At 43.9% G+C, this 20579-nt stretch overlaps 1 protein-coding gene across 1 annotated transcript in view; it reads left to right on the top strand.

Annotated features, from left to right (window-relative positions):
• Positions 1-2920, top strand: part of PANX1 (pannexin 1) — a 44081-nt gene extending 41161 nt beyond the window's left edge. The window contains exon 5 of the mRNA XM_073662180.1: positions 1105-2920. Coding sequence (XP_073518281.1) covers positions 1105-1184 — 80 coding nt within the window. The 3' untranslated portion in view covers positions 1185-2920. The remainder of the gene's footprint in view (positions 1-1104) is intronic.
• Positions 2921-20579: the final 17659 nt, after the last annotated feature.

Below are 20579 nucleotides of genomic sequence, written 5' to 3'. Positions count from 1 at the left end.
CAAAGGTAGTATTTGGTAAGGGGGGGGTGATAACGTGAGAGAAAGTTCTTGTATACTGTGGACAGAGAAGACAGTACCAGAGATGGTGATAAGTATTAAGGTTGATAACATGTAGGAAAGTTCCTATATACTCCTGGGATCACTGGAGGCTGTACAGGAGAGATGCATGTACCAAAGGCAGTGATTGGTAAGGGTGGTGATAACCTTGAGGAAAGTTCTTGTTTACCTCCTCCCCACCCCGTGGATAGAGAAGATGGTAGAGACGGTGAGTGGTAGGAAGGGTGATAACATGTTGGAAAGTTCCTATGTTCTCCTGCTCTGCCCCAGGGGTCAATAGAGACTGCTCACGGGAAAGAGACGACAGTACCATAGATTAGTAAGAGGTCTGATAACCTAGAAAAGTTTCTGTATTCAGACTCCCCTCGTGTCGCCGGAGGTCGCAGAGGGGACAGAGATAATACCATAGATGATGAGTGTTAAGACTGCTGATAACATAAAGCAAAGTTCCTGTATGCCATTGCGGTTACTGAAGGTTGTACAGAAGATAGTGATGATTATACCAGAGCCTGGGATTGGTATGAATGGTGATAACATAACGAGAAGTTCCTGTATGCATGGGGTCCCTGGGCGCTGTACAGTAGGTAGAGGTGAAAATATAAAAGACAGTAAGCGGGATGATAACATGAGGAAAAGTTCCTATATCCTCCTGGGATCACTGGAGGCTGTACAGGAGTGATTGGTAAGAGGGGTGATAGCATAAGGAAACGTTTCTATATCCTTCTAGGATCACTAGAGACTGTACAGGAGTGATTGGTAAGAGGGGTGATAACATGAGAAGAAGTTGCTTTATCTGGAGGGTGTACATGGTGAGGGAGATGACCAGAACAGGCTGGGTTATGTCTTCCTATTGTAGCTCCTATGTGGATATATTCAGAAATTATCCTGCACAGGATTTGGGACCTAGGCATCACATGATGATATAAGGTGATGGCTGTGATTATGATTTCCTTACACAGTGATACTTTCTCCATGCATCCCGGGGTAGGGAGGACATTTTCTATTATGAAGCTAGAATTTCTGATCCGCACCACATTGTGTCCCCAGATCTGAACACGAATGATGGCGTAAAGACGTCTACGGATGATAAGAAAGTCAGACAGAGACTTCTAGATTCATCGTGCTGATCAATATCCTCAACCTTCCCGACATTGTTTACAGCAACCGCTGCGAGTATTCACTGCACGAGCCGACAGCTGGAACGGAGCCGCCACCGATCGGTCACCGCTCAGCGCTTACTAAAGACTTAATGTGAAGCTGTACCTTTTAAGAAGTCATCAAGGAAATTATGTCTGGCGACTGTCTGCAATAATATGAGCTGTCAATCAAGCGGTCACAGACTGACAAGTTTTGCCTTTAGGTATATAATGCCTCATAGTAAAAAAAATGGTACCGTCGACACTGGATGTCACAAAACTGGGCAAAAGCTGGTAAAACTGTATAATAAGTATTTTTAGGATTTTATTAAGTTTACGTTTAATGACTTTTGACTTTAATTTTTTTAGAAAAAAAAAAAAAATGCACTGACCCGTCCTGCTGAAATGGGATCTTTCTTTATTTTTCCTTGTTGGTATGTTGTATTTATGCATGTATGGTGCTCCCCCAGAAGGAAGAAACAGTGTCACTGCCTGTAGGGGGCACCAGAGAGACAATGTCCGAACAGCCGTAAAACATGTCTGCCGCGATAACCAAGCGTCGCTGCTCCTTGTTGGTGCAGAGTTAGGGCTCTGGTTTGCTGTGTCAGATGAGGTGTACTGCCTCTAGGTGGCGCTATGTACACAGCTTTCTCCCTTTTACAGACTTTTCCCCAGGTGTCTTTGCTATGAGGAATCTTTCCTAGCTGGATCACCACAAGGAACATGCACGTCTTATACCTAGATGTTTTGGGGGCACGTTTAAATGCCCCTGATTCATTTTTTTTTTTTTAAGTTAATGAATGTCAGATATATACACCATAGGGTCCTGTCTGCCAATCATTAGGATGAAAGAGCCCTGTCGCTTCCATAACATGAGATCCTTATTGTTGCACTAGAATGGATAAAGCAGAGCTGAATTTGTCATTTTGGGTTTCTAGAATTTATAAAAATGAAACAAAGAGGAGGGAATGGGTTAAACTAGAAAATAAATACAAGCAAAAAACATATAGTCCTCTCCTCAATCCCCGACTCTCTGGCGATCACCTCCAGTCATTCCTTACTTCCTGCATCAAGTATAATCACTGCTGAGGTCACTGATTGGCTGCAGTGGTCACGTGAATGATGTACAGCACATGATCACTGCAGGAAGTCAGCTAAGATTGACGAGGGATATAAGAGCAAGGCTAGTGTACTTCTTAATTATATGTTCAAATGTGTATATATATATATAAATATAATATATTGCCTGCAGTTCTATGTAAAGCCCTACATAACATATCTTGTTATCCCATTGTGCCAAATGACAAACTCTTCTCTGCTAAATCTAAAAAAAAAATCAGCCCTACACCAATTTTTAATGTGGGGTTTTTGCTTTGAGCAATATGAGGTATAAGCGGCAAATGCCGTGTGCACTCTAGGAGGAGTCTTACAGGAAAGCGGTCTCCTCGGAGCCTTTTTCTCGTACACTGCGACATTCTTGAGCTTTTCTGTTTTTTATTTCTTACGATCATACATATACAGGGCTTTTTTTTTCATCTTGTGCTTATTGTGGCCTGAATGGGAATATAAAACAAGCCTGTGCAGCATGAACAGGCAGTCTCTTCTATAGTATGTAGAACTTCCCGTTCAAGTCTGTAGTTATATGTAATGTAATAATGGTCGCCCAAACAATAAAACACTCGATTTCCTGGCAATCTGAACCACAAAATAAATGTGGATTCTGCATAGGTATGGAGTACAATCTGTGTGTGTTAGACCTTTAAAGATTATTCTGACTGTACACAACATAGAACATAAAGGTCCAAAGACCAAGCTAAACTGACTGAGAAAGGTAACAAGCACCAGGCTAACTTAAGAGTAGAAATTACAATGAAGTCCAGCAAGGCCAGGAAGGCGGAGCAGGATAAAATAGGCAAACAAGGTCATGTGACCAGCAAGATAGAAAAAACCTAACAGGAGGGTTCTAACAGTACCCCCTCTTCTATGAGGATCCTCTGGATCCCCTAGGCCCAGGCTTATCAGGAAACCTCTTGTGAAACTCTCTGACAAGTCTGGAAGCAGAAACATCATCCGCCCTCACCCATGAGTTATCCTCGGGTCCGAAACCTTTCCAAGTGACGAGATACTGCAAACTCCCTCTATACCGTCTAGAATTTAGGATGCGGGAAATTTCGTATTCCCCGTCCTCCACCACCGGAGGAACAGTGACAGAGACGTCTCCATCCGACACATAAGCTCTTTTCAACAGAGAAACATGAAACACCGGATTAATCTTCCAGGAGGTAGGAACCTCCAACCTAACAGCAGATTGGTTAACTACCTGAAGCACCTTAAAGGGCCCTACAAACTTGGGACCCAATTTTTTAGAAGGAATCCTCAACCGCAGATTCTTAGAGGACAACCAAACCATGTCACCAATAGCAAACAAAACCTCTTGCCGTTTCCTATCAAAGTACCTCTTAGACTTTTTGTTAGCCTCCTGAAGATTACCACGCACATCCGTCCAAACTCTCTCCAAGTCACTGGAAAAACTCTCCTCCTCAGGCACAGCCGATACCAATTTGGAGAATGACCCAAAAGACGGATGTCTCCCAGAACAACAAAAAAAAGGCGAACAACCAGCAGAAGAGGATGTATGGTTGTTAAGAGCAAACTCAGCAAGTGGCAGAAACTCAGACCACCCCTCCTGATTGTCTGCCACAAAACAACGCAAGAACTACTCAACATCCTGATTCTTCCTTTCTGTCTGGCCATTAGACTCAGGATGATATCCGGATGAAAACGACAAATGAACTCCCAACCTGTCACAAAAAGCACACCAAAAACAAGCCACGAACTGAGGTCCCCTATCCGAAACAATGTCAGTAGGAACGCCATGTAGTCTGACAATTTCCTTGACAAAGGCCTTAGCGGGTGTCTTAGTGCAGGGCAGTTTGATGAAGGGAACCAAGTGACACATCTTGCTAAAACGGTCCACGACCACCTAGATGACTGTGAAACACTCAGAGGGGGGAAGGTCAGTAATAAAGTCCATAGCCAGATGTGTCCAAGGTGTACTAGGAACCTCCAGAGGGCAAAGCAACCCCGCTGTAGGAGTATGTGAAGACTAGTGTTGAGCCACCCCCGTAGTGTTCGGGTTCGGTTCGGTTCGTCGAACACCGGGATGTTCGAGGAACTGTTCGTCGAACTGTTCGTAGAACACCTTAGAACACCGTCGAACACCGTTAAAACCAATGGCAGGCAAGCAAAAACACATAGAAACACATAGAAAACACCTGCAAAGGTGTCCAAAAGCTGACAAACTGCTCAGAAGACACTCTCTTTAAAAAAGCCGGCCGGCAAATTCAGCAGCGGCATACACCGGTACCCGACAATTTAGACAAGAAGGAATAGAGCATCACACATAGATTAGATAGAAATATGTCAGTCACACATATAAGAAGCACAGTGACAGTGTTGGTTACTGCACTTGTCATTTAGTGTAAAGGATTTATTAAAAAAAATATTAGTGTTTTCATGCACCGTCTCTTTAAAAAAGCCGGCCGGCAATTCAGCATCTGTACCCGACAATTTAGAACAGAAAGAATAGAGCTTCACACATAGATTAGATAGATAGAAACATGTCAGTCACATATATAATAAGTACAGTGACAGTGTTGCTTACTGTACTTGTCATTTAGTGTAAAGGATTTATTTAAAAAAATAATAGTGTTTTCATGCACTGTCTCTTTAAAAAAGCCGGCCGGCAATTCAGCAGCGGTACCTGACAATTTAGAACAGAAAGATAGAGCATCACACATAGATTAGATAGATAGAAACATGTCAGTCACATTTATAATAAGTACAGTGATAGTGTTGGTTACTGTACTTGTCATTTAGTGTTAAAATAAAGGATTTATTAAAATAAAAATTGGCGTGGGGATCCCCCATAATTTTAGGCTCTAGCGGAGGTTAAGCAGACAGCTGGGGCAGATGTTTGAAGCCTGGGAAGGGGGTAATACCCACGGAGCTTCCCAGACTACTAATATCAGCCCCCAGCTGAATACATAGCCTTTACTAGCTATTAAAATGGGGGACCCCCCAAAAAAAATGACGTGGGGTCCCCCCTATTTTAATAGCTAGCAAAGGCTAGGCAGACAGCTGGGGGCTGATATTAATAGCCCAGGAAGGGTGCCATGAATATTGGCCCCCTCCCAGGCTAGAAACACCAGCCGTCAGCCGCTCCAGAAATGGCACATCCATAGGATGCGCCAATTCTGGCACTTAGCCTCGCTCTTCCCACTGCCCTGTAGCGGTGGCAGTGGGGTAATAGGGCTGGGGTTGATGTCAGCTTATAATGCCAGCTGACATCAAGCCCAGGTTAGTAATGGAGAGGCGTCTATAAGACACCCCCATTACTAACCCCATAGTCAAAGTTAAAAAAAACACAAACACCCAGAATAAAGTCCTTTAATTGAAATAAAGACACAATTCTTTATTGTTCTAAATTAAACCATACTTACCGTCACGCACATTCCAGCTGAAGCCAACGATCTCCTGCAATAAAAGTAAAATAATAAAGCAACATCATCCTTACCTTTCCATGGTTCCCATGACAGCTTCAGCTCTGCTACATCGAGATGACAGGCTGGACCGCAGCAGAACGCTGCCATCCAGCCTGTCATCCCGCAGACACTGAGAAGCGCAGGCTTGCTTGCGCTCCACAGTGTCTCTCTGTGAGGGCATCCAGATGAGCCGAGTTAATGTCCAATGAACTCGACTCACCTCATGCACGTCACTGACAGCGTGGGAAAATTCTCCTGCACTCAGCGCTTCAGCGTGGGAGAATTCTCACACTGAAGCGCTGAGTGCAGGAGAATTCTCCCACGCTGTCAGTGACGTGCAGGAGGTGAGCTGAGTTCATTGGACATGAGCTCACCTTATGCACGTCACTGACAGCGTGGGAAAATTCTCCTGCACTCAGCGCTTCAGCGTGGGAGAATTCTCACGCTGAAGCGCTGAGTGCAGGAGAATTCTCCCACGCTGTCAGTGACGCGCAGGAGGTGAGCTGAGTTCATTGGACATGAGCTCACCTTATGCACGTCACTGACAGCGTGGGAGAATTCTCCTGCACTCAGCGCTTCAGCGTGAGAATTTTCCCACGCTGTCAGTGACGTGCATGAGGTGAGCCGAGTTCATTGGACATGAACTCGGCTCATCTGGATGCCATCACAGAGAGACGCTGAGGAGCGCAAGCAAGCCTGCGCTTCTCAGTGTCTGCGGGATGACAGGATGGATGGCAGCTTTCTGCTGCGGTCCAGCCTGTCATCTCGATGTAGCAGAGCTGAAGCTGTCGTGGGAACCATGGGAAGGTAAGGATTATGTTGCTTTATTATTTTTCTTTTATTGCAGGGGATCGTTGGCTTCAGCTGGAATGGGCGTGATGGTAAGTAGAGTTTAATTTAGAACAATAAAGAATTGTGTCTTTATTTCAATTAAAGGACTTTATTCTGGGTGTTTGTGTGTTTTTTTAACTTTGACTATGGGGTTAGTAATGGGGGTGTCTTATAGACGCCTCTCCATTACTAACCTGGGCTTGATGTCAGCTGGCATTATAAGCTGACATCAACCCCAGCCCTATTACCCCACTGCCACCGCTACAGGGCAGTGGGAAGAGCGAGGCTAAGTGCCAGAATTGGCGCATCCTATGGATGTGCCATTTCTGGGGCGGCTGACGGCTGGTGTTTCTAGCCTGGGAGGGGGCCAATATTCATGGCTCCCTTCCTGGGCTATTAATATCAGCCCCCAGCTGTCTGCCTAGCCTTTGCTAGCTATTAAAATAGGGGGGACCCCACGTCAATTTTTTGGGGGGTCCCCCATTTTAATAGCTAGTAAAGGCTAGGCATTCAGCTGGGGGCTGATATTAGTAGCCTGGGAAGCTCCGTGGGTATTACCCCTTCCCAGGCTTCAAACATCTGCCCCAGCCATCTGCTTAACCTCCGCTAGAGACTAAAATTATGGGGGATCCCACGCCAATTTTTTTTTAAATAAATCCTTTATTTTAACACTAAATGACAAGTACAGTAATCAACACTGTCACTGTACTTCATATATATGTGACTGACATGTTTCTATCTATCTATCTAATCTATGTGTGATGCTCTATTGCTTCCATTCTAAATTGTCGGGTACCGCTGCTGAATTGCCGGCCGGCTTTTTTAAAGAGACAGTGCATGAAAACACTAATATTTTTTTTTATAAATCCTTTACACTAAATGACAAGTACAGTAATCAACACTGTCACTGTACTTCATATATATGTGACTGACATGTTTCTATCTATCTATCTAATCTATGTGTGATGCTCTATTGCTTCCATTCTAAATTGTCGGGTACCGCTGCTGAATTGCCGGCCGGCTTTTTTAAAGAGACAGTGCATGAAAACACTAATATTTTTTTTTATAAATCCTTTACACTAAATGACAAGTACAGTAATCAACACTGTCACTGTATTTCATATATATGTGACTGACATGTTTCTATCTATCTAATCTATTTGTGATGCTCTATTCTTTCGGTTCTAAATTGTCGGGTACCGGTGTATGCCGCTGCTGAATTGCCGGCTTTTCATGTTTCACTGTGAGCACTGTTCCCATCGATTTAGGCAATCACTGTAATGCCACAACCACCATGGCTGTGGCATTACAGTGAGTGGCAGACAATCCCTGCATGATTGGTGCTCTAAATAGCGCCAGACATGCAGGACACGCTTTTGGTGCACGAACAGTTATCGAACATAACCTCGAACAGCCGAATTTTTTGCAAATCGTTCGGGTTCGTCGAACAACTCGAACACCGCCCAAAACAGCTCGAATTTGAGATTGGCGAACAGTTCTAGTCGAACACCGCTCATCTCTAGTGAAGACTTAGATATAGCACACACCGTACATTGACGCACCCACTTAATGACTTCCTTCTGCCATCCAGGCCACCAAAAACTGCGACCCACAAGTCTTTTGGTCTCAGAAATTCCTGGATGACCTGCCAACCGAGACTCATGACACTCAACAAACAAATCTCTCCTAAAGGTCCTAGGCACAAACAACCTCCCATGGGGAGTGTTAGATGGGGCATTCTCCTGTGCTTTAAGAATCTCATCCTCCAAAACGGAGTCCAAAGCAGCAATCACAACACCTTCTTGTAAAATGGTCTCCTCTTCCTCCTCAACACCGACCATGGGAGAAAAGCTGCGAGACAAAGCATCAGCTTTAACATTCTTGGTACCCGGGATGTAAGTAACGGAAAAATTAAACCGCGAGAAAAAAAGTGCCCACCTAGCCTGACGGGCATTCAAGCGCTTGGCAGCATCAAGATAGATCAGATTTTTATGATCAGTGAAAACCTGAATGGGAAATTCAGCACCTTCCAAGAAATGACGCCAGTGTTCAAATGCGAGTTTAATAGCCAGCAATTCCCGATTACCAATATCGTAATTAAGTTCAGTCTCAGAAAATTTTTTTGAAAAAAAAGCACAGGGATGTACTCCATCCTTGTTTTTCTGAGACCACACCGCACCGACCCCCACCGAAGAAGCATCAACCTCAACCAAAAACGGCGTAGTCACATCAGGCTGCATGAGGATGGGAGCAGAGCTGAACCTCTCCTTTAGAAACACAAAATCTTCAATGGCCTCTGTAGTCCACTGAACCGCATTAGCACCTTTCCTGGTGAGATCGGTCAGTGGTTTGACAATAATAGAAAAATTTTTAATGAATTTTCTGTAATAATTGGCGAAACCCAAAAACCTCTGTATCGATTTCAAACCAATAGGCCTAGGCCATTCCTGAACCGCCTGAACCTTCACAGGGTCCATCTCAAAGCCCTCGCTGGAGATAATGTAGCCCAAAAAACTAATTCTCTGTACAGCAAACTCACATTTCTCCAGCTTAGCAAAAAGCGAATTGTCAATTAATAACTGTAATACCTCACATACGCTCCGCCAATGAGACTCCAGATCAGGCGAATAAATCAAAATGTCATCCAAATACACAACCACATTTTTGCCGATCAAAGGTCTAAGGATGTCATTAATAAGATTCTGAAAAAATGCTGGAGCATTGGTAAGACTAAAAGGCATAACCAGGTTCTCAAAATGACCCACAGGAGTGTTAAAAGCAGTCTTCCATTCATCACCCTCCTTCATGCGCAACAAATTGTATGCCCCCCGGAGATCAATTTTAGAGAACCACTTGGCCCCCGCTAACTGGTTAAACAAATCAGGAATCAATGGCAGTGGGTAAGGATTGCGTACAGTAATTTTATTAATCTCACGAAAATCTAGACAAGGACGTAAACCGCCGTCCTTTTTTTTAACAAAAAAAAATCCAACAGCCACAGGAGACTTGGAAGGCCTAATGTGACCGGCGGCCAAGCTAGTCTGTATGTATTCCTCCAAAGCCTTTCTCTCAGGAATAGTAAGATTAAATAAACGACTTTTAGGAAGAGTCGCTCCAGGGACAAATTCAGTGGTACAATCATAGTCTCTATGGGGAGGCAATATTTGTGACTCCTCCTCAGAAAAAACTCTCCAAAAATCCTGAATAGGTACAGGTAATTCCCCTTTTTCCACCGCAGCAATACGTCTGTTACAACACTTGTCATAACACTTAGGACTCCAGGACTTAATTTCATTGGTAGACCAATCCAGTACAGGATTGTGAAATTTTAACCAGGGTAACCCCAAAATTACTGGAGAAGGCAAATTATTTAATACCACCAAATCCAAATTTTCTTGGTGAATACCATTAATAGTGAGCCATCGACAGAAACCACAGCAATAGGGGATGACAAAGGTTTGGGTTTTAATTTAAGTTTTTCCAAGTATCCCCCATCAATCACATTCAGAGTAGAACCACAATCCACAAATATCCGAAATTCAATTAATTCTTCCTGAGCAGCAGTAGTAGCAGAAAGAAATACCCCCTTAGAATTTAAACAGGCAATATGGGCGTAACTGACCTTTTTTTTTTCTTTGTTCATACGAAGCACACAGTTCTTAATAAAATGGTCAGATTTCCCGCAATAAAAGCACAAACCTTCAGAAGATCTGCGGTCTTTTTCCTGAGAGCGGGGTGCCATCGCCCCAATCTCCATCGGCTCTCCAATGTCACTACAGACCCTCTCAAGACTCGGAGCTGACATGGCAGAGGATTTACTTTCATTAACCCTTGCACGCAGTCTCCTGTCCACCCGTATAGCTAATTGCATAGTCTCCTGCAAGTTTCCAGGTGTGGGATAAGCAATCAGCAAATCTTTAACCCTTTCACCTAGCCCCGCAAGAAACAAACTTTTCAAAGCTGAATCATTCCACCCCACCTGGGCAGACCACCGACGGAAGTGAGAACAATATTTTTCCACATTACCTGATCCCTGCCTCAAATGTCTTAATTCAGTCTCAGCTGATGAGACACGATCAGGATCATCGTACAACAAACCCAAAGCAGAAAAAAAACTATCCACTGATCTAAAGCATGGATCACTAGGTTGGAGAGAAAAGGCCCATCCCTGAGGTTCTTTGCGCAAAAGTGACATTATGAACCCTATGCGCTGTGATTCATCACCAGAGGATCTGGGTCTCAAACGAAAATACAATAAACAAACATTTTTAAAGGAAAAAAATTCCTGTTGATCACCAAAGAATAAATCAGGCTCCACAAAATGTGCTCCAGAACAGCTACTCACGTGTTGTTGGAGCTCGGCCACCTCCAGAGAGAGTCCCTGCAGGCGTTGAGCCAAATCCTGAACCGACACCATGATGGAAACTGGAAGTCTTTCCTTAGAGATATTTTTGGGCTGTACTTACTGTTATGATCTGCTACAAGCACTAAGGAAAGAAAGGAGATCTGTCCCTACAATAGAACTAAGCTAGATCCCTACGATGTAACGGGGAACCTGATCCTGCGATCAGACCCGCTAAAGTCCTTGGCTAGTCTGTACGAAGACCTATAGATGCAAGGGAGGGATCCCTACAAGAACTAGGGACTGGGATAAAGTTGGGCACCTCCTAGCAGAAATTGTAGCAGTAAAAGACAAACACACAACATAGAACATAAAGGTCCAAAGACCAAGCTAAACTGACTGAGAAAGGTAACAAGCACCAGGCTAACTTAAGAGTAGAAATTACAATGAAGTCCAGCAAGGCCAGGAGGGTGGAGCAGGATTAAATAGGCAAACAAGGTCATGTGACCAGCAAGAAAGAAAAAACCTAACAGGAGGGTTCTAACCGGTTTAACACCACTGTTGTTGTCATCATAGGCTTTGTTTAGGCTGGCTCAAGCGGCTGATCACCTCCTGAGTATTTGGGAAGTATAGCACACTGCTACCACGTGCATTTCCTGGAGTTCTCCTCGTCTTCCTATTGACTTTGTTCCAGGCAAGTGCCTAATTATCTTCACAATATAGCAACCAGCTTCTACTTCCAAACTTGGTCCAGCTTTTTTGGTGCACTCTGATCCCTGCTGTGTCAAGTTATATTAACAAGCTCATCTCTGCTATTCTGATAGGACATTTGCTACTCTACTATTCCTGTGAGTAATCTCTTCTCTGCAAACAAGTTACCAATTTGGCTATACATATTTGCTATTCCAGTGAGTAACCACAACTCTGCAAGCAAGTTTACAGTTAGCTTATACATATTTTGGCATTCCTGTGTATAACTTATACACCGCTCCTATTGGACAAACAATCAGCAGATTCGGTTTTCAGTACCATCTCTATGCTGATGACACCAATTATACACCTCTGCTCCGGACATCATCCCTGCATTACTACAAAAGACCAGTGATTGTCTTTCTGCTGTGTCTAACATTATGTCCTCCCTCTGCCTAAAACTGAATCTGTCAAAAACTGAACTACTCGTCTTTCCTCCCTCCACTAACCTACCTGTGTCGATATTGCCATTTCTGTTTGTGGTTCAACCATTACTCCCCAGCAACAAGCCCGCTGTCTTGGGGTCATTTTTGATTCAGATCTTTCTTTGACTCCTCACATCAAATCACTCGCTCGCTCGTGTCATCTACACCTCAAAAACATCTCAAGAATCAGGACTTTTCTCACCTTTGACTCAGCAAAAACTCTTACTGTAGCTCTTATTCATTCTCGTCTTGACTATTGCAACGCTCTACTAATCGGTCTCCCTCTTACTAAACTCTCCCCTCTCCAATCCGTCCTTAACGCAGCAGCCAGGATCATATTCCTCGCCAATCGCTACACCGATGCCTCTTCCCTGTGCCAGTCCTTACATTGGTTGCCCATCCAATATAGAGTTCAATTTAAACTTATCACGCTTACCCACAAAGCGCTCCAAGCTTCAGTACCCCCCTACATCTCCTCTCTTGTCTCAGTCTACCACCCTACACGTGCCCTCAGTTCTGCAAATGACTTAAAACTAAAATCCTCCATAATCCGAACTTCCCACTCCCGTCTCCAAGATTTCTCGCGTGCTGCGCCAATTCTTTGGAATGCACTACCCAGGACAGTTCGATTAATTCCCAATACCCACAGTTTCAAGCGAACCCTAAAAACACATTTCTTTAGACTGGCGTATCGCCTAAACACACTCTGTCCGTAGCAGTTTTCCCCCATATTAAAATCTTCTTCAACTTCAGGTTCATAACATCCATGCACTTAATAGCCTCGGTCAGGACTGTGCACAAACTGGCTGGCGACCAGTCCATGTATTATTTATCCTATTTAGTATATCAAGGCTGCATTATACAATATATGTACAGTCATGGCCAAAAGTATTGAGAATGAGACAAATAGTAATTTTTCCAAAGTTTACTGCTTCATTTTTTGTAATGGCAATTTGCATATACTCCTGAATGTCAAAGAGTGATCAGCTTAACAGCAATTACTGTATTTGCAAAGCCAATATTTGCCCAGAAAATGAACTTTAACCCCCAAAACACATTTCAACATCATTGCAGTCCTGCCTTAAAAGGAGCAGCTAACATCGTTTTAGTGATTGATCCATTAACACAGGTGTGGGTGTTGATGAGGACAGGGCTGGCGATCAATCAGTCATGATTAAGTAAGAATGACATCACTGGACACTTTAAAAGGAGGCTGGTTCTTGGTATCATTGTTTCTCTTCAGTTAACCATGGTTATCTCTAAAGAAACACGTGCAGCCATCATTGCACTGCACAAAAATGGCCTAACAGGGAAGAGTATCGCAGCTACAAAGATTGCACCTCAGTCAACAATCTATCGCATCATCAAGAACTTCAAGGAGAGAGCTTCCATTGTTGTCAAAAAGGCTCCAGGGCGCCCAAGAAAGACCAGCAAGCGCCAGGACTGTATCTTAAAACTGTTTCAGCTGCGGGATCGGACTACCAGCAGTGCCGAGCTTGCTCAGGAATGGCAGCAGGCTGGTGTGAGTGCTTCTGCACGCACTGTGAGGCGGAGACTCTTTGAGCAAGGGCTGGTTTCAAGGAGGGCAGCAAAGAAGCCACTTCTCTCCAGAAAAAACATCAGGGACCGACTGATATTCTGCAAAAGGTACAGGGAGTGGACTGCTGAGGACTGGGGCAAAGTCATTTTCTCTGATGAATCCCCTTTTCGATTGTTTGGGACATCTGGAAAACAGCTTATTCGGAGAAGAAGAGGTGAGCGCTTCCACCAGTCTTGTCTCATGCCAACTGTAAAGCATCCTGAAACCATTCATGTGTGGGGTTGCTTCTCAGCCAAGGGAATCGGCTCACAGTCTTGCCTAAAAACACAGCTATCAATAAAGAATGGTACCAGAATGTCCTCCAAGAGCAACTTCTCCCAACCGTCCAAGAGCAGTTTGGCGCCCAAAAATGCCTTTTCCAGCATGATGGAGCACCTTGCCATAAAGCAAAGGTGATAACTAAATGGCTCATGGAACAAAACATAGAGATTTTGGGTCCATGGCCTGGAAACTCCCCAGATCTTAATCCCATTGAGAACTTGTGGTCAATCATCAAGAGACGGGTGGACAAACAAAAACCAACAAATTCTGGCAAAATGCAAGCATTGATTATGCAAGAATGGACTGCAATCAGTCAGGATTTGGTCCAAAAGTTGATTGAGAGCATGCCACGGAGAATTACAGAGGTCTTGAAGAAGAAGAGGCAACACTGCAAATATTGACTTGCTGCATTAACTCATTCTAACTGTCAATATAACCTATTGGTACTCATAATATGATTGCAATTATATTTCTATATGTGATATAAACATCAGACCAACACTAATAAAAACCAGAGGCCAGCAGATCATGTGAAAATATAATTTTGGTGTCATTCTCAAAACTTTTGGCCATGACTGTACACTTTACCTTTTGTGTCTCCCCCATTTCCCCATAGACTGTAAGCTTGTGAGCAGGGCCCTCACTCCTTTCGATATGAGATATGCTTATTCTGTATTGTCTGTATAAGTCCCCCCTAAAATTTGTAAAGTGCTGCGGAATATGTTGGCACTATAAAAATAAAAACTATTATTATTATTAACTGCACTCCTACAGCAAGTTACTAATTGCCTCCTCATCTCTTCTATTCCTGTTCTATCCGCACATCTGGCTCAGCTGCATGTATTGCTTTCACCTGCTGCCATGCTTTACTGGTCCTCACTGATGCATGAGCTGTCTGTCAAGTCCAAGAGGGCTGCATCATTGCCTCCGATCTGTGTTACTTTACCTGACCTGGCTTAGAGAATCCACCTCAGCAGCTGAGGCCATAGCACTTTTTACTTACTCCATTGTACTTTTCTACATAGGGTATCTAGGGGTTAGACATGATATGTGATTGACTTTAGTAAGGGAAGTCTAGGGGTTATTACCTCCAGTCATCTATGGTTTAAAATGATGTTCTGGGGTGGTCATAGGTTAATATTTAGAGGTTATGGACACCTTTAGTAACTTTTTTCATTTCATGGATGTATTTTTGACTAAAAATTATTTTTTTTTTGTAACTGGGTGTCATTAAAAGCTCTGCCGTTTGCCTGCAGGATGCTTTAACTGAGACTCTGTCAGTGAGCTTGTTCTGATGGAAGAATTTGTAACTCTGTCATTTACAGAGCTCAGTCGATTTATTATCATAGACCACATCAAAGTGGAACTGAACTTTCATGTGTTCATCATTTAGATAAGAGGAGCTCAGAAAAAGACACACAAAGCAGTTACAAAATCTCCAGTCGGCACAATCTCACTGACTGATTCTCTGGTAACTCATTCTGCAGCCAGCAATAGGCAGTGCAAGATAATGCAAATCAGAGGCTATAGAAGTCAAAAGGTGCACATTTTTAATGAAACCCCATGGCAAAAATTACTTTAAAGGGATATTCCCATCTCCAAGATCCTATCCCAATATGTAATAGGTGTAATAATAAGAATATTAGCAAATACCTCCAATTAGAAATGTAGTATAGTTTTTCTGATTCGCTATGTCTCTTTTCTCATGTGAAAGCATTACAGAACCTTGGGTATCCATGGTTACGACCACTGATTATAGTGACAGTTAGCTAGTTGCTAGCGTTCGTAACCATGGATCCCTAAGGTCTTGCAATACCTGCACATGAGGAAAGAGACATAGCCAATCAGAAAACTATACTACACTTCTAATTGGAGGTATTTGCTAATATTGTTATTATTACACCTACTACATGTTGGGATAGGAAAGTAAAACACAAATGTTCCCCAAGGTCTAGGCTTTGATCTGGTCCCCCCCACCCCCCCGAGGTCTAGGGTTTGGGGGGATGATCTGGCCACCTCCCCGAGGTATAGGTTTTGAGGTTTTGATCTGGCCACCTCCCCGAGGTCTAGGCTTTGAAGTTTTGATCTGGCCACCTCCCCGAGGTCTAGGCTTTGAGGTTTTGATCTGGCCACTTCCCCGAGGTCTAGGCTTTGAAGTTTTGATCTGGCCACCTCCCCGAGGTCTAGGCTTTGAGGTTTTGATCTGGCCACCTCCCCGAGGTCTAGGCTTTGAGGTTTTGATCTGGCCACCTCCCCGAGGTCTAGGCTTTGAGGTTTCGATCTGGCCACCTCCCCGAGGTCTAGGCTTTGAGGTTTTGATCTGGCCACCTCCCCGAGGTCTTGGCTTTGAGGCTTTGATCTGGCCACCTCCCCGAGCTCTAGGCTTTGAGGTTTTGATCTGGCCACCTCCCCGAGGTCTAGGCTTTGAGGTTTTGATCTGGCCACCTCCCCGAGGTCTAGGCTTTGGAGTTTTGATCTGGCCACCTCCCCGAGGTCTAGGCTTTGAGGTTTTGATCTGGCCACCTCCCCGAGGTCTAGGCTTTGAGGTTTTGATCTGGCCACCTTCCCGAGGTCTAGGCTTTGAGGCTTTGATCTGGCCACCTCCCCGAGGTCTAGGCTTTGAGGTTTTGATCTGGCCACCTCCCCGAGGTCTAGGCTTTGAGGTTTTGATCTGGCCACCTCCCCGAGGTCTAGGCTTTAAGGTTTTGATCTGGCCACCTCCCCGAGGTCTAGGCTTTGATGCTGTGATCTGGTCTCAATGCAGCATACATTAGTAGGATTTCCCAACATATACGTTTAACTCCAACGAATGCTTCCTTTGCTGTTATATTGGCATGTGTGTCCTGTAGGCTTCCATATTAATAAAACTGGATGCCTCCGTATGACTTTGTTCCGCAAATTACGCCGCCAGTGTACAGTTCTTTCCTACCGCATGCGCACAGTCAACACTGCAATGCGATCTCAGTTGCCAGAAGCTGCCAGGAGGTGGAAATCTTTGTGTACGGCTCATCAAACTCAATGTGTTGCTGCTTCCCCTATCCAGGAATGGAGCGGGTGAGTCCCAGTGCATCCCTCGCAAGACCCCCTATATTTTTATACGTTGCCTAATATTCATGTCTCCCACCTTGTATTCACGTCTTATCCACTTAGCTCGCTTACCCTGACACCCAGCGCACAATGACAGCTTCTATATTCTGTGCTCCAGGCAGGCGATGACCGAGCCGCCGTCCCTCCCGATCCTTTTAATATGCATGCTCATCCCTCATTATATCTCCTATATTACACCTTTAGCTGTGTCTTATCTCTGGCAGTTTTTTATATCGCGAGCTGTTTGTGTGGCACCGCTTCATACGATGCTTCTATAATGAAGGCAGGTTGGCGATGTAACTCTCTGATAAATCAGTAATGCTCAGCGTTTATGGGCCGAACAGTAGAACCTGGGAAGAGCGACTCTATTACCTACACTGTATGATGGGCTTAGAATTGGTGGATACCGGATATCCCAGATCACGTGAGCCGTGCAGCTCTACCCTGCAGGGTGCCAATATATATGCAAACTTTGCATATTTCAATTCATTTAAATTACAATCGTGACATATTTTCCATGCTTTACATGTAAGCTTGTTCGTGCACATTCGATCACACTGTGTGAGCCCATCTGTCATGAAAACTCATTCAGATGAGACCCGGTGCTTAAAATTATACCTGTACAACAGGAGACGTCCCTCTTCTCGAGTATAAAAAAAATATAATAAATTGGAGGATTGTTTGGTTGGGACAACACAACAACTTGTGACTGCACATTTGAAGATTATTCATCATCAAACTTTTTTACCCCATCGCCTTAGTCGATGTAAAATTAGCTTTACCCTACTCCAGAGCCGGCCCTCTATTGCTGCTCCCAATGTTTACAGGCTGCAGTTGTGATGTTACTGTAACGTGGCGCGGGGCGGTAGCCGTGGGCGAGACACTCATATATGGCGTCCTGGCAGGTTACATGAAAGTGTGGGTCCTGGCTGGGTGTGTTGATTTGTGCTGTGAGGGCCTTACGCCCGTGCAGGCCGAATGTAAACGTTGTGGGTATGCCAGGACCAGATGTTTCACAGTTCAATGAGGGAGGCCACCAGTTAAAAGTAAACTCTTTACTGAACGGCAACTTGATCAGGATTATATACTGTACATGGGATAGCGGGTACACAGTCTTATGTACATTTCCTTTACAGTATGAAGCATTTTCCACACAGTTTCCTTCCTCCGTTTACTCCAGGGCTCGATATCCACTGTTTCTCCCTGCTTCACCACAACCCAACTTTACCACAACAGTCCTGATCAACAAGTGTCATATACTTGTTCTGCGGTTCCGCATCCTTTTTCCCACGGCTGGGGTCCTGTAACTCCCGCTCGGGACATTTTACTAGTCCCACGTACTCAGTCCTGTTTAGGCCCGTTACCTTTTAAGCGCTGTAATCTCGGGTCTCTTAGGACCCGTTTCCGGAATGCCACTCTATCTCTTAGTCACTTGTTATCCAGATCTCGCTATCCCTTCTCTTCAGTCTCCTCTCACGTAGGGTCACCCAAAATGCGGCACTTTAGACCTTTTGGTCCTATCACTATGTACTCCAGGTCCTATCTGACTTCACTACCTGGAAGTCCTTTCTAATCTTGCTACATAGCCCCTCCCTGGGATAGTCCCTACTCTTAGCTCTATTTCTTCAAGGGGGAAACGTGGGCAGCATGTCCATATCCTTACATCACAACAACAGCGTATGTGACCGCTGCAGCTAATCACTGAGCACAGCCCTCTTGTTCCTTCTACATCAGCATCACCTCTGAGCCTCCTTTTCTCCATTTTATTCAGTAATTAAACATTAAGTTTATTATTATGTTTATTTTTTGGGCGCTCATTTCAGACAGCGTAAATGGGGAGGATTGCTGTTGCTGCAAACTACCTCCCAGCCAGAGATGAGTTTGGTAGATAAAACTGAGGCGTCCTAGGACTCATATTGGCTTATTTTTCACTAATTGGACGGCGATGTAGAAAGAAAAAATTTGCAGGAGGAGGATATATTATGAGTGTTGCTGTTTTTCATATTTACATACCGTAATTTGTGTTATTGATCCCTATACAAACCCTTTAAAGGTAATTTTCAGAGCGATCCAGTCCCCCAAACTGTTTATATGGTCATGTTGCTCTCAATATGATATCGCCTACAGCTTCCTGACTGAAAAAAGTCTAAAAATAACAGCTATCACAATATAAAATTATTTAAACAGTATGTTATTAAATGCCTAAAAGAAAAAAATGTGAAACTCCAGAATTGGCATTTTTCGGTCACTTTAACAAAAAGTTAAAAAAACAAAACATTGTATGCACTCAAATTGGATCGGCAAAAACAAGCTCTCAATGGAAAAATAAAGTTACATTCTCAAAAATTGGTGAAACCAATACATTTTTATTTTATTTATAAAGCTATGAATTTTTTTAACTACTAAAATAGAAAAAAGAATTATGTTGCCAGGGCTTTTTTTTTGTACAGTACAATGAATGAGGAAAATACCAAAAGCAATATGTCACAGGTGTATCAGAGGTGACAGACAGTCGCCCTGCAGTTGGTTGCAGGAGATCTCTACGTTTTGCATTACAGACATCTTCTTAGATGAGAGGCTGTCTCTCTCTGGTAATTAGCTCCCTGGCCTGGGTGTATATATACCTGGTGTGTCTGAGAGGGAGGTGCCGGCTATATTCATTTCTGCTTGTGAGGCTTTAGCAAGAGCAGTACTTCTTCCTCTCTGGAGCTTGAGGCCGAGTTCGCATTTGTCTGGAGTCATCTAAAGCTAAGCGTTCTCCCCCTGTTTGTCTATCCTTGTTGTCTATAGAGTTTAGTGGAGATCGACTAGTTCTCATCTCTTCCCATCCCTAGCCTTAGCCGTACTCCAGGGAAAGACAGGGCGAGGCACACAATTGGTGAAGAGGCAATATAGGCACGGTAGTTGAGACAGTGTGACACTAGACCCAGACTAGGAGGTCTCCACTTCCCCCTTTCCCTAGTGTCTTGGCTCCCTTTTCCTCTTCCCTCTGTGTTGCACTAAGTCTTTCCCACACCTAGCATGACACAATAGCAGGACTGGTGATTTTTTTTTTTCCAACATATTTTACACTATCTGGATTTTTTTCCCCATTTTTTTCATTAAATTATATGATTAAATAAATGGTAATATTCAAAAATGTATCACATCCTGCAAAAAACAACCTCTCATCCAGCTATATTCACATAAAAATAAAAAAGAGAGGAAAAAGCTAAAACGCAAAAACAAATAAATCCCCAGATCTTGAAAGTGTTAATAACCACTGCTCTGAATAGCATCCTCTGATTCCCAGTGGTGTAGATGTTTCTGATGGGTTTCCACTGGATAGAACATGAGCTAATGCTTCTTCGTATAATTTCTATATAGAATAAAGTCTTCCTAGACATTGGTTTAGAGAACATTACTGAATGCCTGTCCTCACCCGCTGGCAGTAGATAAGTAGCTGCATACCGGACACTGAAGGATGTCGCCCAACAGCGGGTCACACGCTGGGCCACCACTTTCACGCACAGCAGGTCCAATTTACGCTAGTCCCGGGCAATTACA

The sequence above is a fragment of the Phyllobates terribilis genome, unplaced genomic scaffold, assembly GCF_046119375.1.
Source record: "Phyllobates terribilis strain yellow unplaced genomic scaffold, ASM4611937v1 Scaffold_2__4_contigs__length_985480577, whole genome shotgun sequence".
In the NCBI taxonomy this organism is placed as follows: domain Eukaryota; kingdom Metazoa; phylum Chordata; class Amphibia; order Anura; family Dendrobatidae; genus Phyllobates; species Phyllobates terribilis.
This window is presented reverse-complemented; position numbering and strand designations above follow the sequence as displayed.